Below are 19013 nucleotides of genomic sequence, written 5' to 3' on the forward strand. Positions count from 1 at the left end.
TGCGATACCTGTGCTGTTGGCTCTTGCAGCTGAGGTACATGGGGGAGCAAGACTATGGGCTGCTGGCAATTTTCATAAACGTGCTGATAAATTCAGAAGGACAGCTAGTTTCAACTCTCTGAACTTCTCGTCTCTACCCCCTTTCAGACAACTGATGCCAGTTTTGGTTTTCTGGATTATGTCCCATTCATGTCATAAATGATAGGAGCAGAATTAGGACATTCGGCCCATCAAGTCCCATTCAATCATGGCTGTTCTATCTCTCCTTCCTAATTCCATTCTCCTGCCTTCCTGTACCTGTACTAATCAAGAATCTGTCTATCTCTGCCTTAAAAATATCCACTGACTTGGCCTCCACAGCCTTCTGTGGCAAAGAATTCCACAGATTCACCACCCTCTGACAATAGAAATTCCTCTCCACCACTTTCATAAAAGAACTGCCTTTAATTCTGAAACATGACCTCTAATCCTGGACTCTCCCACTAGTGGAAACATCCTCTCCACATCCACTCTATCCAGGCCTTTCACTGTCCAGTAAATTCCAGAGGTGCCCCCTCATCCTTCTCAACTGCAGTGAGTAGAGATCCAGGGATCATTCTTGTAAACTTCCTCTGGACTCTCCAGAGCCATCCTCAGATATTCTGCCCAAAATTGCTCACAATACCCCAAATGCAACCTGACCAGCGCCTTACAGAGCCATCATACATTGAGCATAAATAACGCTTGCCAACGTCTCAGTAAGAAGGATGAGTGGGTGTCCACGTTTGGATGCTGTAAAAGAGTCCATCGCCACCATCGCAAAGAGGAGCGAGGTTCTGGCTGAATTGAAAGATTCATTGAAGAAGGGTTGTCGACCCGAAACGTTGCCTATTTCCTTCGCTCCATAGATGCTGCCTCACCCGCTGAGTTTCTCCAGCATTTTTGTCTACCATTGAAACAGGATGGAAACAGGCCCTTCCACATGCCCATCGAGTGCACGCTGACCATCGATCACCTGGTTACACGATTGCTATGTTATCCCACTTTCCCTCCCTCCAGCCCTTTCCCCTCCTTCCCCTCCCCCTGAGTCTCCCCACGGGGGAGCTGACATGCGGGAGCTGAACACCTCGACACGGAGTGCCCGAACGCCACCGGTTGTGGGAGTTACAAGACCGTCCCGTCAACGAGGACCACGACCAAGGAAGAACAAGGGAAGGACTTGGAACTTTATTTTCGCCTTCCATCACAGTGAGGAATGTGTAGGAGTCACTGTGGTGGATGTTCATGTTAAAATGTGTTTTCTGAGTGTTGCTTTTTTAAATTGTATGACTGACCTGGCCAGTGAATTTCACTACACCAATTGGTGTATGTGACAATAAATTAACTCGTGAACCTTCCCACTCTCTTTCTCATCCCTTCGCCTGCTTCCCTCTCCGGCTTAAGCGTCCCTCTCATTCCCTCCCTGCATCCCTCCCTCTTCCCTTCCTCTCCCTCCCCTCCTTTTCCTCCCTCCTCCCCTCCTCATTTCAATCACGACTGAGAAGAGAGCGAAAGCAAATCTCTCTGTGAGGAGGGGTGGATCTGGTGAAGGACGGGGCGGAGACAGCGGCGACAGGGACAGGGAGCAGCTCACAGCTCAGCTCAGCTCAGCTCAGACCGGGCCCGCCAGCAGCAGCAGCAGCTGCCCTCCCCGACACGGTTAGATGCACCTTGTGTGGGGAGACTGAAGGGGAGGGGGGAAGAGTCTGGTTACCTTACCCCACCCCCCGGTTCCAACATCGCAGCAGATTGTACCTGTGTTTGTATTGCTGCCTGTTCAGAGCAGGCCATTGTGTGCGTGTGTAAATATGAAGCTTAATCTGTTTCTAAGTGGGGTTGGACTTTAGTCTCCCTCTCCTCCCCTCTCCCTTCCATTCCTCCCTTCCACTCCCCCCTTCCTCTCCCTCCCTCTCTCCCCCTCCCCTCTCCCTTCTCCCCTCTCCCATCCCTCTCCCTCACACTCCCTCTCTCACTATCTCCCTCTCCATCCCTTCCTCCCTTTCCCTCACCACTCTCTCTCTCCACTTCCTTTCCATCCCTCTCTCTCCTCTCCACTCTCCCCTCTCCCTCTCCTATTTCTCCCCCCCTCTCTCTCCTCCCCACTCTCCTCCCTTCTCTCGCTCCTCTCTCCCCCCCCTTCTCCCTCTTCCCCCCCCCTCCTCTCTCCTCCTCCTCTCTCCCTCCCTCTCCCTCTATCCCGTTTCTCGCTTCTCCCCTCTCTCCTCGCTCTCTCTCTCCTCCCCCACTCTTTCCTCCCTTCTCTCTATCCTCTCTCTCCTCTCTCTCCTCCCCTCCCCCTCTCCTCTCTCCCTCCCCTCCCTCTCTCCTCCCCTCCTCTCTCTCCTCCCCTCTCCTCTCCTCCATTCCTCTCTTCTTTATTCCCCTCTCCTCCCCTCCCTCCCCCTCTCTCCTCCCCCCCCCTCCCCTCTCTCCTCCCCTCTGTCTCTCTCTTTCTCCCCCTCTCTTTCTCCTCCACACCCTCTCTCGTCCCATCTCCCGCCTCCCCTCCCCTCTCTCTCCTCCCCTCTCTCTCCCCTCTCACTCCTCCCCTATCTCTCCCCTCCCTCTCTCCCCTCTCTCTCCTCCCCTTTCTCACCCCCCCCCTCCCCCTCTCTCTCTCTCCCTCACCCTCCCCTCTCCTCGCCCCCTCCCTCCCCTCCTTCCTGCCCTCGCTTGAACCATCAGCTCGCCTATGTCAAAGGGGTATCATCAAAGGACATCCACTGTGAGGACATGAACTGCAAACTTTTTTTTGCTGCATCAGCATTTGCTGCTTGTTCAACATCTGCCCTTTGCCGTTCAGAGCTGGTGGTGTACAGTTGCTTGGAATTTTCAGCACAAGAACAGACCCTTCGGCCGGCCGGCCGACCACCAGTCACCCATTCACACTAGCTTTATGTCATCCCACTTTCTCATCCATTCCTGATACACTAGAGGCAACTTACGGAAGGGGGTGCCTTTTGGTTGACCAGAACAGAGAGTCATGCGGTTGTCCCCAATATTATGTTAAAAAAATACTTTTCAGTCCCATGCCATTGTCCACTGCATGATCACTAGGTATAACCCGGGTCTCAGGCACTAAAGCACATGGATGGGTGATGTTTGGGACCCTTCTTCAGACCGATTGTAGTAGGAAGGAGAAAGCTGGAAAAGAAGTGGGGGTGGGACACAGTCTGGCAAGCGATAGGTGGAGACACAGGGAACTGCAGATGCTTTTTTTTAATGAAAAAAGACACAATGCTGGAGTAATTCAGCGGGTCAGGAAGCATCTCTGGAGAACAAAGATAAGTGACGTTTCGGGCCTGGACCCTTCTTCAGATGAAACGATCCATGTTCTCCAAAGACACTGCCTGACCCGCTGAGTTACTCCAGCACTCTGTAACTTTTTTAAGTGATAGGTGGATACAGGCGAGGGGAGATGATTGGTTGGCAGATGGGTGAACAAAGGCCAGAAGTGAAAAGGAGAGAAAAGGATGGGAAAATAAGGAGAGAAGAGGCGTAAATTGTGAAGCCATAACAAGGGATGTAGGAGAGGGGGCGGGGGGAGATAGGGTAGGGCAAAAGGAAGAGAGGGAGGAAAGGGAGAGGGGGTGATGGAGGGGGCTCAGGGTGGCGATAATGGGAGAAAGATATGCAACTGGGTCGGGGGAAGAAGGTGAGGTGGGGGGGGGGGATTGTTAACCTGCATCTGCAATTCCACGTTGTAAACGTTTCTGATGAAGGCAAGGCTCTGTTGTGACTAGCACAAGAAGACATGTCCACGACCGAGTCAGAGTTAAGAGCCTCTTTATTCAGCAATCACTGCTTTTTATAATTGAAGGTCACTTGGCCTCAGGCATGAGGCTCAGGCACGAGTTTCACGAGTTTCCACTTTAGATTACACACATATATTTATATTACATTTCGTGCTAAGACATCACACACGTGTCTCCATCTCCATGATGCTGTCAGTGCTCCCCTTGGACTGAAGTGATGAGAGACAATGGCGGAATATGGGTGCTCATGATGGCTAAGACACAGCATGTCCCGGGCCCCAGTGAAACATTCCTGGCCCTTGACCCCGGGGTCGTGCCCGTGCCTGCCCAGGGGTTGACAGACTGACCAAGCGACCTCATCTCTCTTTTACCTTTGGCCTTTGTCCACCCATCTGCCGATCAACAAACCCCCCTCGCCTGTGTCCATCTATCACTTAAAAAAAGACACAAAGTGCTGCAGAAACTCAGAAAGTTAGGCTTTGGAGAAGGTGGATAGGTGACGTTTCATCTGAGTTGCCCACACTGTGGCTCTTGCAAGAGTCCAAATCGGAAACAAAAATTATATGAAAAATCGGAAACAAAAATTATATGAGAAGAGTGCTGATTTTTCTGCTCTACACTCACTGGACCTATCACCCAGCTCATTGGAGATCCTCGGACAACCTTTCATCAGACTTTACTGGACTATCTTGCGCTAAATGTTATACTCTTTACTTAAGGGACAAATCTCACCCTGGCTGCTCCCTCTTCTCCCCCCTCCCATCAGGCAAAAGGTACAGAAGTGTGAAAGCGCACACCTACAGATTCAGGGACAGTTTCTCCCCAGCTGATCCATCCTCTCACCAGCTAGAGAGCGGTCCTGACCACTCGTCTACCTCACTGGAGACCCACAGACTATCTTTAATGGGACTTAACTGGACTTAAACTTGCACTAAACGCTAATCCCTTTATATTGTATCTGTACACTGTGGTCGGCCTGATTGTAATCATGTATAGTCTTTCCAATGACTGGATAGCACGCAACAAAAAAGCTTTTCATTGTACCTCAGTACACGTGACAATAATAACATTAACTAAACTATAAAACTGGTTCTCTATCACCTACAGCCATGCAGCATGGAAACAGGCTAAACTAAACTAAATCTTTTGTTTCTATTTCAGTTCTCAAAACCAGGAACTGAAGCTGAGATCTTCCTTCTCTTCCCCACCCCAAGGCTTTCAGTATGCCAATTGATTGGATAAGCTGCTCTTATGCTGCCGTGGTGACGGTGAGTGGTATCCTTGGATACACTCGAAGAGAGGTACAGTATTTTGTGAACATTATTTGCAGTGCAATGTCTGCTCCAGATACAGCATGAAAACAGGTCCTTCAGCCCACCGAGCCCGTGCCGACCAGCGATCGTCCCGTCCCGTCCCGTTCACACCAGGGACAATTTACAACTTTACAGAAGCCAATTAACCTACAAACCTGCACATCTTTGGAGTGTGGAAGGAAACTGGAGCAGGAAACTGGAGCACCCGGAGAAAACCCACACGGTCAGAGAGAGGACGTACAAACTCCATACTGACAGACCTGTAGTCAGGATTGAACCCGATTCTCTGGCGCTGTAGGACAGCACCTCTACCACTGCACCTCCCTAAACATATTCGTCTTGATCATTATGGTCCTGACCTTTACTGTAGTGCTTAGTATTATTTTTTTTGTTTTAAATTTGCAGATACAGCAAAGAAACAGACCCTTCGACCCACTGTCTTCACACCTACCATCAATCACCCGTTCACACTAGTTCTAAGTTATCCCACTTTCTCATTCACTCCCTACACACTTGGGGCAATTTACAGCGTCCAATTAACTTACAAACCTGCACGTCCCCTGAGAAAACCCGCACAGTCACTGGGGGAACATCCAAACTCTGTAAAGACAGCATCCAAGGTCAGGATCGAACCCGGGTCTCTGGTGCTGTGAGGCAGCAACTCGACCAACTATGTGCCACAGTGCCGCATTTGTTTTGATATCATCACACCTGATGTCATGGAGTCCACACCGACCATCGATCACCCGTTCACACTAGTTCTGTGTTATCCCAGTTTCTCATCCGCATCCTACGCACCAGGGAGAATTTACAAAGGCCAATCAACCTACAAACATGTAACATTATAGCATTTTCCTGTCTGATGCACTGGTAAAAGAAAACATAGAGAGCTAAAGATCTTCGAGAAGAAAAAGTGAAAGGCGATAAGCTGGAAAGGGTGCAGAGAAGATTTACGAGGATGTTGCCAGGGTCTGAGCTATTGGGAGAGTTTGAGCAGGCTAGGACTCTGTTCCTTGGATGAGGGGTGATCTTATATAGGTGTACCAAATCATGCGAGGAATAGACCAGGTAAACACACAGTCTTTCGCCCAGGGTGGGGGAATCGAGAACCAGAAGATATAGGTTTACGGTGAGGGGGGAAAGATTTAATAGGAACCTAAGAGGTAAACTTTTTCACACAAAGGGTGTATGGATGAGGAGGTAGCTGAGGCAGGGACTATTGCAACATTTAAGAAACAATTAGACAGGTACATGAATTGGATAGTTTAGCGGGATATGGGCCAAACGCGGGCAGATGGGACTAATGAAGATGGGACATGTTGGTCAACGTGGGCAAGTTGGGCCGTGGGGAATGTTTCCATGCTGTACGACTCTATAATGAGATGTAATATTTTTGTTCCCAGGCAGTGTGATGTCTTTGATCACTGGAGTGATTTTCGGATCCTTGGCAGGGTACGGTGCCTATCAAACCTCCAACGACCAGCATAATGTGAAGATCTCTCTCAGTAAGTCCTCTCTTCAGCGTCGTTGTGAATGAAAGAAAATCTCATTGAATACCTAAAGTTAAATGTGTGTGGGTTATATTGTTGGGGTAGAGGGTGCTTTTGACGTGAGCTATCTTCTGATGCCTTGCTTGAGTGATCATTCTGTATGCGTGTGTGTGAGTGTATGAGTGAGTGTGTGTGCATGTATGTATCTGCGTCTGTGGGTGTGTGTGTGTGCAGCGATGCATGCATGCATGTGGACGTGTACATGTGTGTGTGTGTACATGCATGCTTATGTGTGTGTGCATGTGTGCACGTGTATGCGTGACTAAAGCAGGTTGGGGTGTTCTGTTAGAGCTGCACCAAACTCTGGCTATATTCAAGGTCCCCCATGTGTGCCATCCATTCCTCCAGCTGGTCATTGGACCATCAGGGTTCCTGACCCATTCTTCCCCTCAGACTCTGGGAGGAAAGACTCTGGCCATCAAGAGCAAGTTGTCGGCCTGTAAGGCCAAACTCATTTGGCCCTCAAGATCAAGATTCATTTAATTGTGTTGAGGATCAACGTTTTGCAGCCATACATTACAAACATCAAGAGCATAAGTTATCGATTGCCTGGGTGCACTCTCCCCCCCCCCCCCCCCCCAAGGCAAAGTCAAAGCCCCACTGGGATGGCGATTGTTGCGGCCCCATCGAGTCTACTCGCTGCCATTCCAAACCATGGCTGATCTATCTCACCCGCTCAACACCATTCGCCTGCCTTCTTGTAACCTTTGACACACCCTTACAAATCACGAACCTGGCAATCTCCACCTTAAAAATACCAAATGACTTGGCCTCAAGTACTGGAGTAACTCAACGGGTCAGGCAGCATTCCAGGACAACGTGGATAGGTTACTCCAGCACTCATGTCTTTTTTGGTATACCAGCACCTGCAGTTCCTTGTTTCTACCTTAATTTACTGGTTGTTTTTTTTAGGTTTTTACTGTCATATTTTAATTTCTGGCACATATTTTGATAAGCACAGATCAGCACTGCGCCTTTTCTGTTTCATCAGTCTTCGTCTGTCCTTTCCATAGCTTTCCAAGCACAATTCCAGAAAACAGTACTGGTCCCAATATGCTATTATAGATTAGTATATAGTATAGAAGAGAGATCAAGCGACTGTCCATATGGTGCCAGCACAATAACCTGGCACCTCAACACCAGCAAAACCAAGGAACTGATTGTGGACTTTGGTAGGGGTAGGATGGGGACCCACAGCCCCGTTTCAAGAGCTTCAAATTCCTGGGCGTGCGCATCTCCGAAGATCTTTCCTGGTCCGAGAACACTGATGCAATTATTAAGAAAGCACATCAGCTTTTCTACTTCCTGAGAAGATTACGGAGAGTCGGTATGTCAAGGAGGACTCTCTCTAACTTCTACAGGTGCACAGTAGAGAGCATGCTGACCGGTTGCATCGTGGCTTGGTTCGGCAATTTGAGCGCCCTGGAGCGGAAAAGACTACAAAAAGTAGTAAATACTGCCCAGTCCATCATCGGCTCTGACCTTCCTTCTATCAAGGGGATCTATCTCAGTCGCTGCCAGAAAAAGGCTTGCAGTATCATCAAGGACCCACACCATCCTGGCCACACACTCATCTCCCCTGCTACCTTCAGGTAGAAGGTACAGGAGCCTGAAGACTGCACTGATCAGGTTCAAGAATAGCTACTTCCCCACAGCCATCAGGCTATTAAACTTGGCTCGGACAAAACTCTGAACATTAATAGCTCATTATCTGTTTATTTGCACTTTACCAGTTTATTTATTCATGTGTGTATATATTTATATAATGGCATATGGACACACTGATCTGTTTTGTAGTCAATGCCTACTATGTTCTGTTGTGCTGAAGCAAAGCAAGAATTTCATTATCCTATCAGGGACACATGACAATAAACTCACTTGAATCTTGAATCTTTATTCAAACAGATGAGGATATCTGATGGAGTCTGAAGTCTCGACCCAAAGCATCACCCCTTCCTTCCATCCAGTGATGCTGCCTGTCCCGCTGAGTAACTCCAGCATTTTGTGTCTGTGTTCGGTGTAAACCAGCATCTGCAGTTCCTCCTTACACAGGATATCTGATGGGCCAGGGGTGCTCCCACAGCCCCCACACTGGGTGTGATCATGTTGGGTGTGGAGGGTCCAGCAGGGGGCAGTGTCTGCACACTGCAGTCCACAGTTCTCATGCACCACTGTGCAGAGACCCAGAGCTCGCTGTAGGCCAGCTGTCCCCAGCCTCTGCTGCTGCAATGGACACACGAGGAACTGCAGATGCTGGAACCTGGAGTAAAACCCAAAGTCCTGGAGTAACCACATAGCAACAGTCGGAAAACGGAGTTCTGCAATTTTAGTCAAAGTATTGTGAGGGAAGGACCTGCAGATGCTGGTTTGTACCGAAGGTAGACAAAAAATGCTGGAGTAGCTCAGTGGGTCAGACAGCATCTCTGGAGAAAAGGAATAGTTCACGTTTCAGGTCAGGACCCACATTCAGATTGAACAGTCACCTATTTATTTTCTCCAGAGATGCTGCCTGACCCGCTGAGTTACTCCAGCACAGTCCAAAATATACAGGTTTGTAGGTTAATTGGCATTGGTTAAAAAAAATTGTAAATTGTCCCCAGTGTGTTGGATAGTGCCAGTGAACTAACGTCTGGTTCTCGATTCCCCTAAACTGGGTAAAAGACACTGCATTCTCCAGATCTAGTCCCCTCATGATCTTATACACCTCTATAAGATCACATCTCAGCCTCCTGAATCCCCAGGAATCAAGTTCTAGCCTGCCCAAACTTTCCCTGTACCTCAGGCTCTGAAGTATTGGCACCACCCTTGTAAATGCACTCTTTCCCAAGGTGGCCAAATGTTCTCACAGTACTCCAAATACCCCCAAATAGGTATCAATGTCTTGTACACCTGTAACGTAACGTCCCTACACTCAATACCCTGACCAATGAAGGCCAATACACCAAAAGCCTGCATGCCTACCCCATCTACCTGTGACCCCACTTTCAAGGAACGATGTACATGCACTCCTCAGTCCCTCTGCTCTACAACACTCTTTGCCATGTACTGTGAAGTCTTGCAATGGAGTCGTTGAAGAACGCCTTCAGACTGATCACCTGAATGTGAAGTGCCTCATAAGTGATGCACAGAACAAACACTCCATTCCTGCCTTGAATAGGATGGTGGGGAAAAAGTGGCGTGATGGTGGCACGGTGGCACAGTGTTCGAAGGGAACAAAGCGCTATCAGCCGCAGACTGGCGTGTAAAGCCATACACGGTGCTACAAACTTGGCGCGTAAATCAATACACACAGCGCTGCCAGTTTGGCACGCAAAGGCTTAAAAGGACGCTGTTGTCTTAAAGCGTGGGAATTTAAACAAAGAGCTGCAGGATATGGGCTTTAAACATAGCACTACGCCACAGTGATACGGGTCATAGACTGTTCGGGAACATTCTCGTATAACAGGTTTCGACCCGAAACATCACCCATTTCTTCTCTACAGAGATGCTGCCTGTCCCGCTGAGTTACTCCAGCTGTGTGTAGGATAGTGTTAGTGTGCAGGGATCGCTGGTCGGTGCGGATTTGGTGGGCCGAAGGGCCTGTTTCCACGCTGTATCTCTAAACTAAATAAACTATTGGCACTTGGACATGGCAGATTTGATCAAAATATCTGTACTGTCAAGACAACAATCTTTCACTTCCCCATACAACTGCTTTCCACACAAAAGTATGGCTGTCACTAATACAGAATACAGCAACAAAGAACTGCAGATGCTCGTTAATACAGAAAAGGACACAATGTGCTGGAGTAACTCAGCGGGTCAAGCAGCATGTCTGCGGATGTAGAGTCGGAGCACGGCAGGAATCCCAGAGGGGGAGGGTTGGTCACCCAGAACACCCACTAGAGAGAGGAGGAGAACGTCTTCCAAGTCGGCATGCCTTGACGTTTCGCAGTGGCGCAGTCAAAATGTAGAAACAAAGAACTGCAAATGTTGCTTAATACAATAAAAGACACAAAGTGCTGGAGTGTGTGAAGGAATGCGAAACGTCACCTCTCCATGTATGCCAGGGATGCTGCCTGACTGAAGTGACTCCGGTAGTTTAGTTTACTTTACACATACAGTGTGGAAACAGGTCCTTCAGCTCGCCATACATTGCCCAGCACGGCTTTAATGGGCGCGGGACATTCCAACGCCCGCCGGGGGCTCCAACTTTGTGACATTTAGACCTGGAGTGAGGCGGTACATCGCCCGGCGCGGCCTTAATGGCCGTGGGACTTACCATCACCCACCTGGGGCTTCAACATCGGGAGAAAAATGGTGCAGGGGAGAGAAAAGACTTTGCCTTTCATCACAGTGAGGAGGAGATTCACTGTGATGGATGTTTGTGTGAATTGAATTGTTTGTGTGTCTTGTAGGAATTGTTTTGTTTGTATGGCTGTAGAAACAGAGTTTCATTTGAGCCTCACTGATGTTCAAATGACATGGAATGAATATTCTATTGTCGTATTTAACCCAGGTCTCTGGGGCTGTAAAGCAGCAACTCTACCACTGCGCCACCGTGCCAGGGACAGTGGTGGGAGAGTGGGGGAACAGAGGGTGCAGCCTCAGAATAAAAGGATGTATCTTTAAAATGGAGATTAATTTCTTTAGTCAGAGGGTGGTGAATCTGTGGAATTATTTGCCACAGACGGCTGCGGAGGCCAAGTTAAAGGATATTTTAAAAGCAGAGATGGACAGGTTCTTAATTAGCACGGGTGTCAGGGGTTATGGGGAGAAGGCAGGGGAATGGGGTTGAGAGGGAGAGATATATCAGCCATGATTGAATTTTTGGCCCACAGGCAGAATTCTGCTTCAATGTCTCATGGCCTTGTGAGTTGACAGGATAGCATGCACGCAGTGCTCTTCACTGCATCCCAGTGCACGTGACGATGAAACCCAGTATGTTTTGTGTGGAATTTGTACATGTATTCCCTACAACTCAGTAGATGTCTAAGTCTTCCTTTTCCTTACTGACAGTCACCGCTGGGATTTTGACAGTGGCGATGGGAATGCGATACCGGAAGTCTAGACGGTTAATACCTGCCGGTCTTGTTGCTGGGATCAGGTAACACTTCAAACTCTGCTCCACACCTTAGTATAATGAAAGGCAAACTGAACACAGTTGTAGAAACAAGTACAGGCGTCAGGGGTTATGGGGAGAAGGCAGGACAATGGGGTTTAGGAGGGAGAGCTAGATTAGCCATGATTGAATGGCAGAGTAGACTGGATGGGTCGAATGGCCTAATTCTACTCCTGTCACATATGGCCTTCAGGAACTGCACATGCAAACTGGAGGAACAGGACCTCATATTCCACTTGGGTAGATTACAACCCAACAGTATGAGCATTGATGCAGGAAGGAACTGCAGTTGCTGGTTTACACCAAAGATAGATACATCATGCTGGAGTAAATCAGCGGGCCAGGCAGCATCTCTGGAGAAAAGGGATAACCAAAGTTTTATAAAGTTGTAACCCAACTTTTACATTTCACATCTTTCTCGTATTTTCTTACAATACTGCAGGAGCATGTTTGGTCCTTTGAGCTTGTGCTGACGCTCAGAGAGATCCATCAATTGCTTATTCCTGCACTGATTCTCTCTCAGATGCCCTTCAACTCCCCGAGTCCACCTGCGATCGTTAACAGCAGTTCACAGTGGCCATTTCATGTTCATAAGTGATAGCAGAATGAGGCCATATAACAACGTTCAAGAAACATTTGGACAGGTACATTGATAGGGCAGGTTTAGAGGGATACAGGCCAAACACTAGCAGGTGGGACTAATGTAGATGGGACATGTTGGCTAGTGTGGACAAGTTGGGCCGATTTACCCAACAGCCCTACCTGGATTTATGGGAAATATGGCCCAGGTTTACAGCCAGCGCAGAGAAGCAACGCTAGCTCCATGACTCCAGGCTAGTGTCCCGTCAGTCCAGGCAGTGCTGCAGGTTAACCCGGCGAGACAGGCAGAGTTGAGCTGCATTTAGCGCTGGATTGAGCCTCCGAAGCCTCGCGTGTGTGTGTGTGCACATGCGCGCTCGGCCGCCAAGAAATTCTGTCGTCGTCCCCCCCCCCCCCCCCCCCCCCCCCCCCCCCCCCCCGGTCCCCTCCAAATTTTGAAAACGATTTCCGTGCCTGCACTGAATATCTAATGTTTTCCTTTTCCTTCTAGCCTTTTTATGGTTTTGCGACTTGTAATCATGATGTTTTAAATCTACAAGCAACTCGCTACAATATTGTTCAGAGTTCTGCTTCAACTAATTAATCTTTGACCATCTTTTAAATGGTAATTATTCTGCACAAAAATTCTTGAATGTACAAACTTGATAGAAAGTAAATCATCATTGTGATATCTGTTATAATAATTCTTGGTCGTTGTGTTTCTGTTACTTGGTGCGCTTTGGACTGTAATTAAGTTACAAATTATGTAGACAGGAATTTGTTGAGTTCTTTATCAAGCACTTCATTGACAAAATTACTTTGCTTACATTCATTTTTTTTAGAACAAAAGCATAATATTATCAGATGCACATACCCAGTTATCAAGATTTCTTACTTTTTAAACTAATATTGATCAATGCAATACAATGCTTGCTTTTTGACTTTAGACTTCTCCCCTCTCCCATCAGACAAGAGGTACAGAAGGGAAAAACACACACCTCCAGATTCAGGGACGGTTTATTCTCAACTCGACTTTAGAGATACAGCACAGAAATAGGCCCTTCGACCAGCGATCACCCCATGCACTAACACATACACGACACATTAGGGACAATTTACAGAAGCCAATTAACCGACAAACCCGCACGTCTTTGGGGGTGTGGGAGGAAACCGGAGCACCCGGAGAAAATCCACGCAGGTCACGGGGAGAACGTGCAAACTACGTACAAACAGCATCTAAAGTCAAGATCCCTGGCGCTGTAAGGCAGCAACTCTACCGCTGCGACACTGTACCGCCCAAACATTATGTTTGTATGAGATATTGATTTTAAACTTCCTACTTAGTCAGTGATTATTATGGGGTGAAAGTTTCAAATGAATCTTGAAAGGTTGCATAATCACATGCAGTTTTGTAAGTTACCAGTAAATTAACCAGAGAATTGCAAGCTTGCCTTAAATTCTTGACCTCTAGGACTTGTGTGTGTTGAAACTTAATCAAATGATCAAAACCTTGAACAAGCAAAATGAAATGTATGGTGGTGGAAGGAAGACTTGTATCTTTATCAAACCATCAACTTTTGACGAGAATGATAACTGCAATGTTTAGTTTAGAGATACAGATACAGGCCCTTTGGCCCACTGAGTCCGTGCCGACCAGCGATCACCCCAGACACTAACATTATCCTACAAACCAGGGACAATTTACAGAAGGCAATTAACCTACAAGCAACATCTTTGCAGTGTGGGAGGAAATCGGAGCACCAAGAGAATACAAATGTGGTCACAGGGAGAACGTACAAACTCTGTACAGACAGCACCCACAGTCAGGATCCAACCTGGGTCTCTAGCACGGTGAGGAATAATGTAAATGCTACTTGTTTTTTAAAATAGTTTAGTTTAGAGCAGGGGTCTACAAACTTTTCAGCATGAGGACCACATTATATATTTAGTACATTTTTGTATTAAGTGTGCCCCATAAGTGTGTTTAATCACTTTTGTGCTGGATCTTAATCCAGCTGGATCTTAAGACTCAGCGCAGAGGGAGAATGAGGAGGGAAGAGACAGTAACTTTAAGACTTTTGCCTCCATCACAGTGAGGATGTGCCTGGTGAACTCACTGTGGTGGATGTTAATTTGTGTTTATTGTGTGTTTTGTTGTTTATTATTATATGTATGGCTGCAGGCAACGACATTTCGTTCAGACCGAAAGGTCTGAATGACAAATAAAGGATCTAATCTAATAAAAGTGTCTATAAGATAAAAGAAGAGTTGTAGATGCAAGAAGAAAATACATTGTGGCTATGACTGTTGGAGAAGGAATGGAATGAGGAGAGTGTGGTCCTTCCAAAGTAGACAACAGGAGAGGCATTGAAGGGAGATCTCATTACATAAGCTGTAGGCGGCCTGTGAACACTGAGGTGGGGTCGTTCATCTTATCACAGTATTAAAGATGTCATTAGTGATTTGATTCAAAGGTAGGGCAGAAACCTAATCAGAAAGATCCAAACCTAAAATTTAAGGTCAAAGCACCAAATGTAGGAAGAACTCAGTGGGTGAGGCAGAATCTGTGGAGAGAAGGACAGGTGATGGGAGAGGGATATAGGTGACACAGGTTGGAGGGGCGGGGAATGAGGGGGATAAAAGGGAAATGAGGGACTCGGGATCATCTCACCTTTATTACCCTCTTTTGCTGTCGCCTGTCCTCTTCCATTTATATACCTCTATGGCTTTACATTTCATTCCTCCTGTTTCCTTATCTGACATCACTCCCATGGAGTCTATCAGGGATTATACTGGGAGCTAGGTCCGCACCGCCCAGCGATCCCCCAGAGAGACAAGCTGGAGCCAGCGCCGTTTGCAGGCCCGGGCCGACAACTCCGGGTGTGGGGTTGAGAGGGAAAGATAGATCGCCATGATTGAATGGCGGAGTGGACTTGATGGTTCCAACGGCCTAATTCTACTCCAGCAACTTATGACATGAAATGATTGCTAAAGGCAGTTGGGGAAGCGGAGAGCTTGTGTCATTCAAGTGTAGAATGCACAGTCCCACAGCACTCGGTGGACAGAATACCGTCGCGTTGGGGACCCTCTGGAGCAGATAGCAAAGGTGGCGGCTGTATCTCACTCTTCGTCAGTCCGCAGATCACACTTCACTCTTCAGGTGAGATGCATTATTAAGGGCGGCGTGGTGCATGAGTGAGTGAGCATGTGTTTGTGTGAGCGTGTATCTGCATGCATTTTTCTGTGTCTGGGACACAACAGCATGTTGTATGTGTTCCTGTGTCTATGCAGTAAGGAACTGCAGATGCTGGTTTAAACTGAAGATAGATACAAAAAGCTGGAGGAACTCAGACGGTCAGACAGAATCTCTGGTGAAAAGGAATAGGTGACGTTTCGGGACGAGACCCTTCCTCAGACATGTCTCAAACTGAAACTTCACCTATTCCTTTTCGCCAGAGATTCTGTCTGACCCGCTGAGTTACTCCAGCATTTGATGTCTATCTGTGTCTGTTTGTGTGTGTCAGTGTCTGCACCAGTGTGCACACAAACTTACTGTTTAGCTGAGATAGTGATTTTAAACTTTGTACTTAGTTATTGATTAATCTGTGGTGAAAGTTTCAAATGAATCTTGAAAGGTTCAATAAGCACAAACAGTTTAGTTAGCAATTAACCAGAGGACAGTAAGCTTGCCTTAACCCTGTTGACCTGCAGGACTGCTTGTGTCTGACTCTGTAAGGCAGCAACTCTACCGCTACGCCACTGTGCCCCCACTAATTAAATATTTTTAAAAACAGAAAAAACATATTTTGTCATGTAGCTCCTCAATCAATCAAATTGATGTGTTTTCTTTATTAAGTCTGGCCCATCCTGTGCTGTGAAAAATCGTCTCCATTTTTCCTGCAACTAAGATAAACTGACAACCTGGGAAGTCTGAAGATGGGGAGAGTCGAGGACTAGAGGTCATCGCCTCAGAATTAAAGGACGACCCTTTAGGAAGGAGATGAGGAATCTCTTTAGTCAGAGGGGGTGGTGAATCTGTGGAATTCTTTGCCACAGAAAGCTGTGGAGGCCAAGTCAGTAGATAATTTGTTCAAGAAGGAACTGCAGATGATGGAAAATCGAAGGTACACAAAAATGCTGGAAAATTTTGAAGAAGGGTTTTGGCACGAAACGTTATCTATTTCCTTCGCTCCATAGATGCTGCTGCACCCGCTGAGTTTTACCAGCATTTTTGTGTACAGGTGGATAATTTTACAGCAAAGATAATTAGATTCTAGATTTTGACCACCAGGTGGCGCTTCGATGGCAATGTCGCCAACAATCTGTCCTTTTGGTCTTTTTTATGTTATTTTTGTGTGTTATAAAAGTTTGTGTTAATGTTCTCTGGTTTGTTATATGTGGTAGGTGGGGGGAAACATTTTTTTCAATCTCTTACCTTGTCTTCCGGATCATATCTCCGGTCGCTCTGCAGCATAACATCGATGGAGCTGGCGGCCTTGCCCAGGACTGACTTTGAGACCCACCGCGTGGATGTGGACTTACCATCGGAGCCTGCGATCCCTTGCCTGGGATCGACGCTCCAACTGCGGCCTGCGGACTTTAACATCAAGTGGCTCGCAGTCTCGGGTTGAGACCAACGTTGGGAAGCTCCAAAAGCCACACAACGTTCAACTAACCCCGACCCGGGGTAGATCGCACGGCGCGGGGGAGCTGAGATTCCCCCCCAATGCAGGAGCTAGATCACCCTGACAAGGAGGCCCCCCGCCGGCTGTAGGAGAAAGATCGTCCCGTCAACGGAAGGTTAGAGGCCCCCGACCACTGGAGAACAGAGAAGGGAGAGATTTAACTTTTTTCGCCTTCCATTACAGTGAGGAATGCGGAGGAGTCATTGTGGTGGATGTTCATGTTAAAATGTATTTTGTGTGTTCTGTTGCGTTTTATTGGTATGACTGTATGGCAAATCAAATTCCTCGTATGTTGCAAAACATACTAGGCTAATAAATTATGATTATGATGATTAGTACAGGTGTTAGAGGTTACGGGGAGAAGGCAGGAGAATGGAGTTAGGAGGGAGAGATAGATCAGCCATGATTGAATGGCGGAGTAGACTTGATGGGCCGAATGGCCTAATTCTGCTCCCATCACTTATGAGCTGACCCAAAATGTCACCTATCCATGTTCTCCAGAGATGTTTACTGACCCACGTAGTTACTCCAGCACTTAGAGCCCCCTTGTATGTTAACCAACATCTACAGTTCCTTGACTCTAAAGCCTGAGAAATAAATTAGCTTGATTCTTGTTTACTTCCCCTAAGGAATGGTATTGTTGAGGGGTTTTGCCAGGCCCATCAATCTCCAGGTGACGGGTAGGAAGGAACTACAGATGCTGGTTTACACCGAAGATAGACACAAAGTGCTGAAGTAACTCAGCGGGTCAGGCAGCACCTCTGGAGAAAAGGAATAGGTGACGTTTCGGTTTGGAACCCTTCTTCAGACTCAATTGTAAGAAAGGACTGCAGGTGCTGGTTTACACTGAAGAGAGACACAAAATGCTCTCCAGAGCAATTTATTCAGAGAGTTAGGCTGCGTTACCCCAGCAATTTGTGTCTATCAACCTCCAGGAGATGTGGGCAGCGGCAAGGGGCTACACATTTTGCTCCTGCTCCATTGCTCCATTCCCCACTGTTAATCCCTCCCCCAAACCACCTCCTGCCCCACCCCACCCCCACTGTTGCTTCCACCTGCCACCGCCCCTCATTCGGTTCCCTTCTCTGACACTTTTCTGGTGGGTCAGGACTGCAAGGCTTTCCGGCTTTGTCAAGAATTCTTGCAGATAACAAGGAAATTCTGGCTCCACTGGGGCATTGAGCAACATAAGAACCAAATCTGGAGTTTGAGTGATCTCTCTCAAAGCATTCCCTCTGGAGGGCAGCAGTGAAAATTTGAGTTCTGTATTAGAAATGGTAAATGCTGTGGAGTGTAGACACAGCAAACTGCAGATGCTGGTTTGCAAAAAAAAGACACAAAGAGCTGGAGTAACAGCAGTTTTAGGCAGCATCTCTGGAGAACATTAACAGGTGGCGTTTCGGGTTGAAACCCTTCTTCGGACTCCATAATAATGTTCAGTATGTATATTAAAATAGAAAACAGTCAATAGTGGAAAGACAAAAATAAAGCCCCCCAAGTCTATGTAGTTCCAAAGGTAGACACAAAAAGCTGGAGTAACTCAGCGGGACAGGCAGCATCTCTGGAGAGAAGGAATGGGTGACGTTTTGGGTCGAGACCCTTCTTCAGACCAGTAAGGTCTCGACCCGAAAGGTCACCCATTCCTTCTCTCCAGAGATGCTGCCTGTCCCCCTGAGTTACTCCAACATTTTGTGTCTATTTTCGGTGTAAAGCAGCATCTGGGGTTTCTTTCCACATACTCTAAGATCAGAGCTTAGTTGGAGGTCGGAGTCTTCTGTAGCCTGATGGTTGTAGGGACGAAGCTGCTCCTGAAGTCACCTTGGTAACTCAATGGTATTTTGGAACTAATGAACTGTATTAGTGGAGAATACATGAACAACAATTGTGAGTAGTGAAAGGAACAGAATTGCAACAGAAAGTCTAAAAATTGAATCAGTGACTCAGCAGTTTCTGCATGGAGATAGTGGGGAATAGGAATCAAAATCAGCAGAACAAATCAAAGGTCAGCGTGT

At 47.3% G+C, this 19013-nt stretch overlaps 1 protein-coding gene across 1 annotated transcript; it reads left to right on the forward strand.

Moving 5' to 3' along the window:
- The first annotated feature begins 1479 nt into the window (after positions 1-1479).
- On the forward strand, positions 1480-13020 carry tmem14a (transmembrane protein 14A). Its single transcript, XM_055636185.1, has 5 exons — positions 1480-1677; positions 4935-5070; positions 6488-6591; positions 11635-11722; positions 12828-13020. Exons 2-5 carry the CDS (start codon positions 4997-4999, stop codon positions 12865-12867), a joined length of 306 nt encoding a protein of 101 aa, XP_055492160.1. The 5' UTR covers positions 1480-1677; positions 4935-4996; the 3' UTR covers positions 12868-13020.
- The last annotated feature ends 5993 nt before the right edge of the window (positions 13021-19013 follow it).

Source organism: Leucoraja erinacea, chromosome 5, assembly GCF_028641065.1.
Source record: "Leucoraja erinacea ecotype New England chromosome 5, Leri_hhj_1, whole genome shotgun sequence".
Taxonomy (NCBI): Eukaryota; Metazoa; Chordata; class Chondrichthyes; order Rajiformes; family Rajidae; genus Leucoraja; species Leucoraja erinaceus.

Coding starts and splice junctions, on each gene's coding strand:
- tmem14a (XM_055636185.1), top strand. CDS start 4,997: ATGCCAATTGATTGGATAAGCTGCTCTTATGCTGCCGTGGTGACGGTG. Junction 6,592..11,634: donor TAATGTGAAGATCTCTCTCA/GTAAGTCCTCTC, acceptor CCTTACTGACAG/TCACCGCTGGGATTTTGACA. Junction 11,723..12,827: donor GGTCTTGTTGCTGGGATCAG/GTAACACTTCAA, acceptor TTTTCCTTCTAG/CCTTTTTATGGTTTTGCGAC.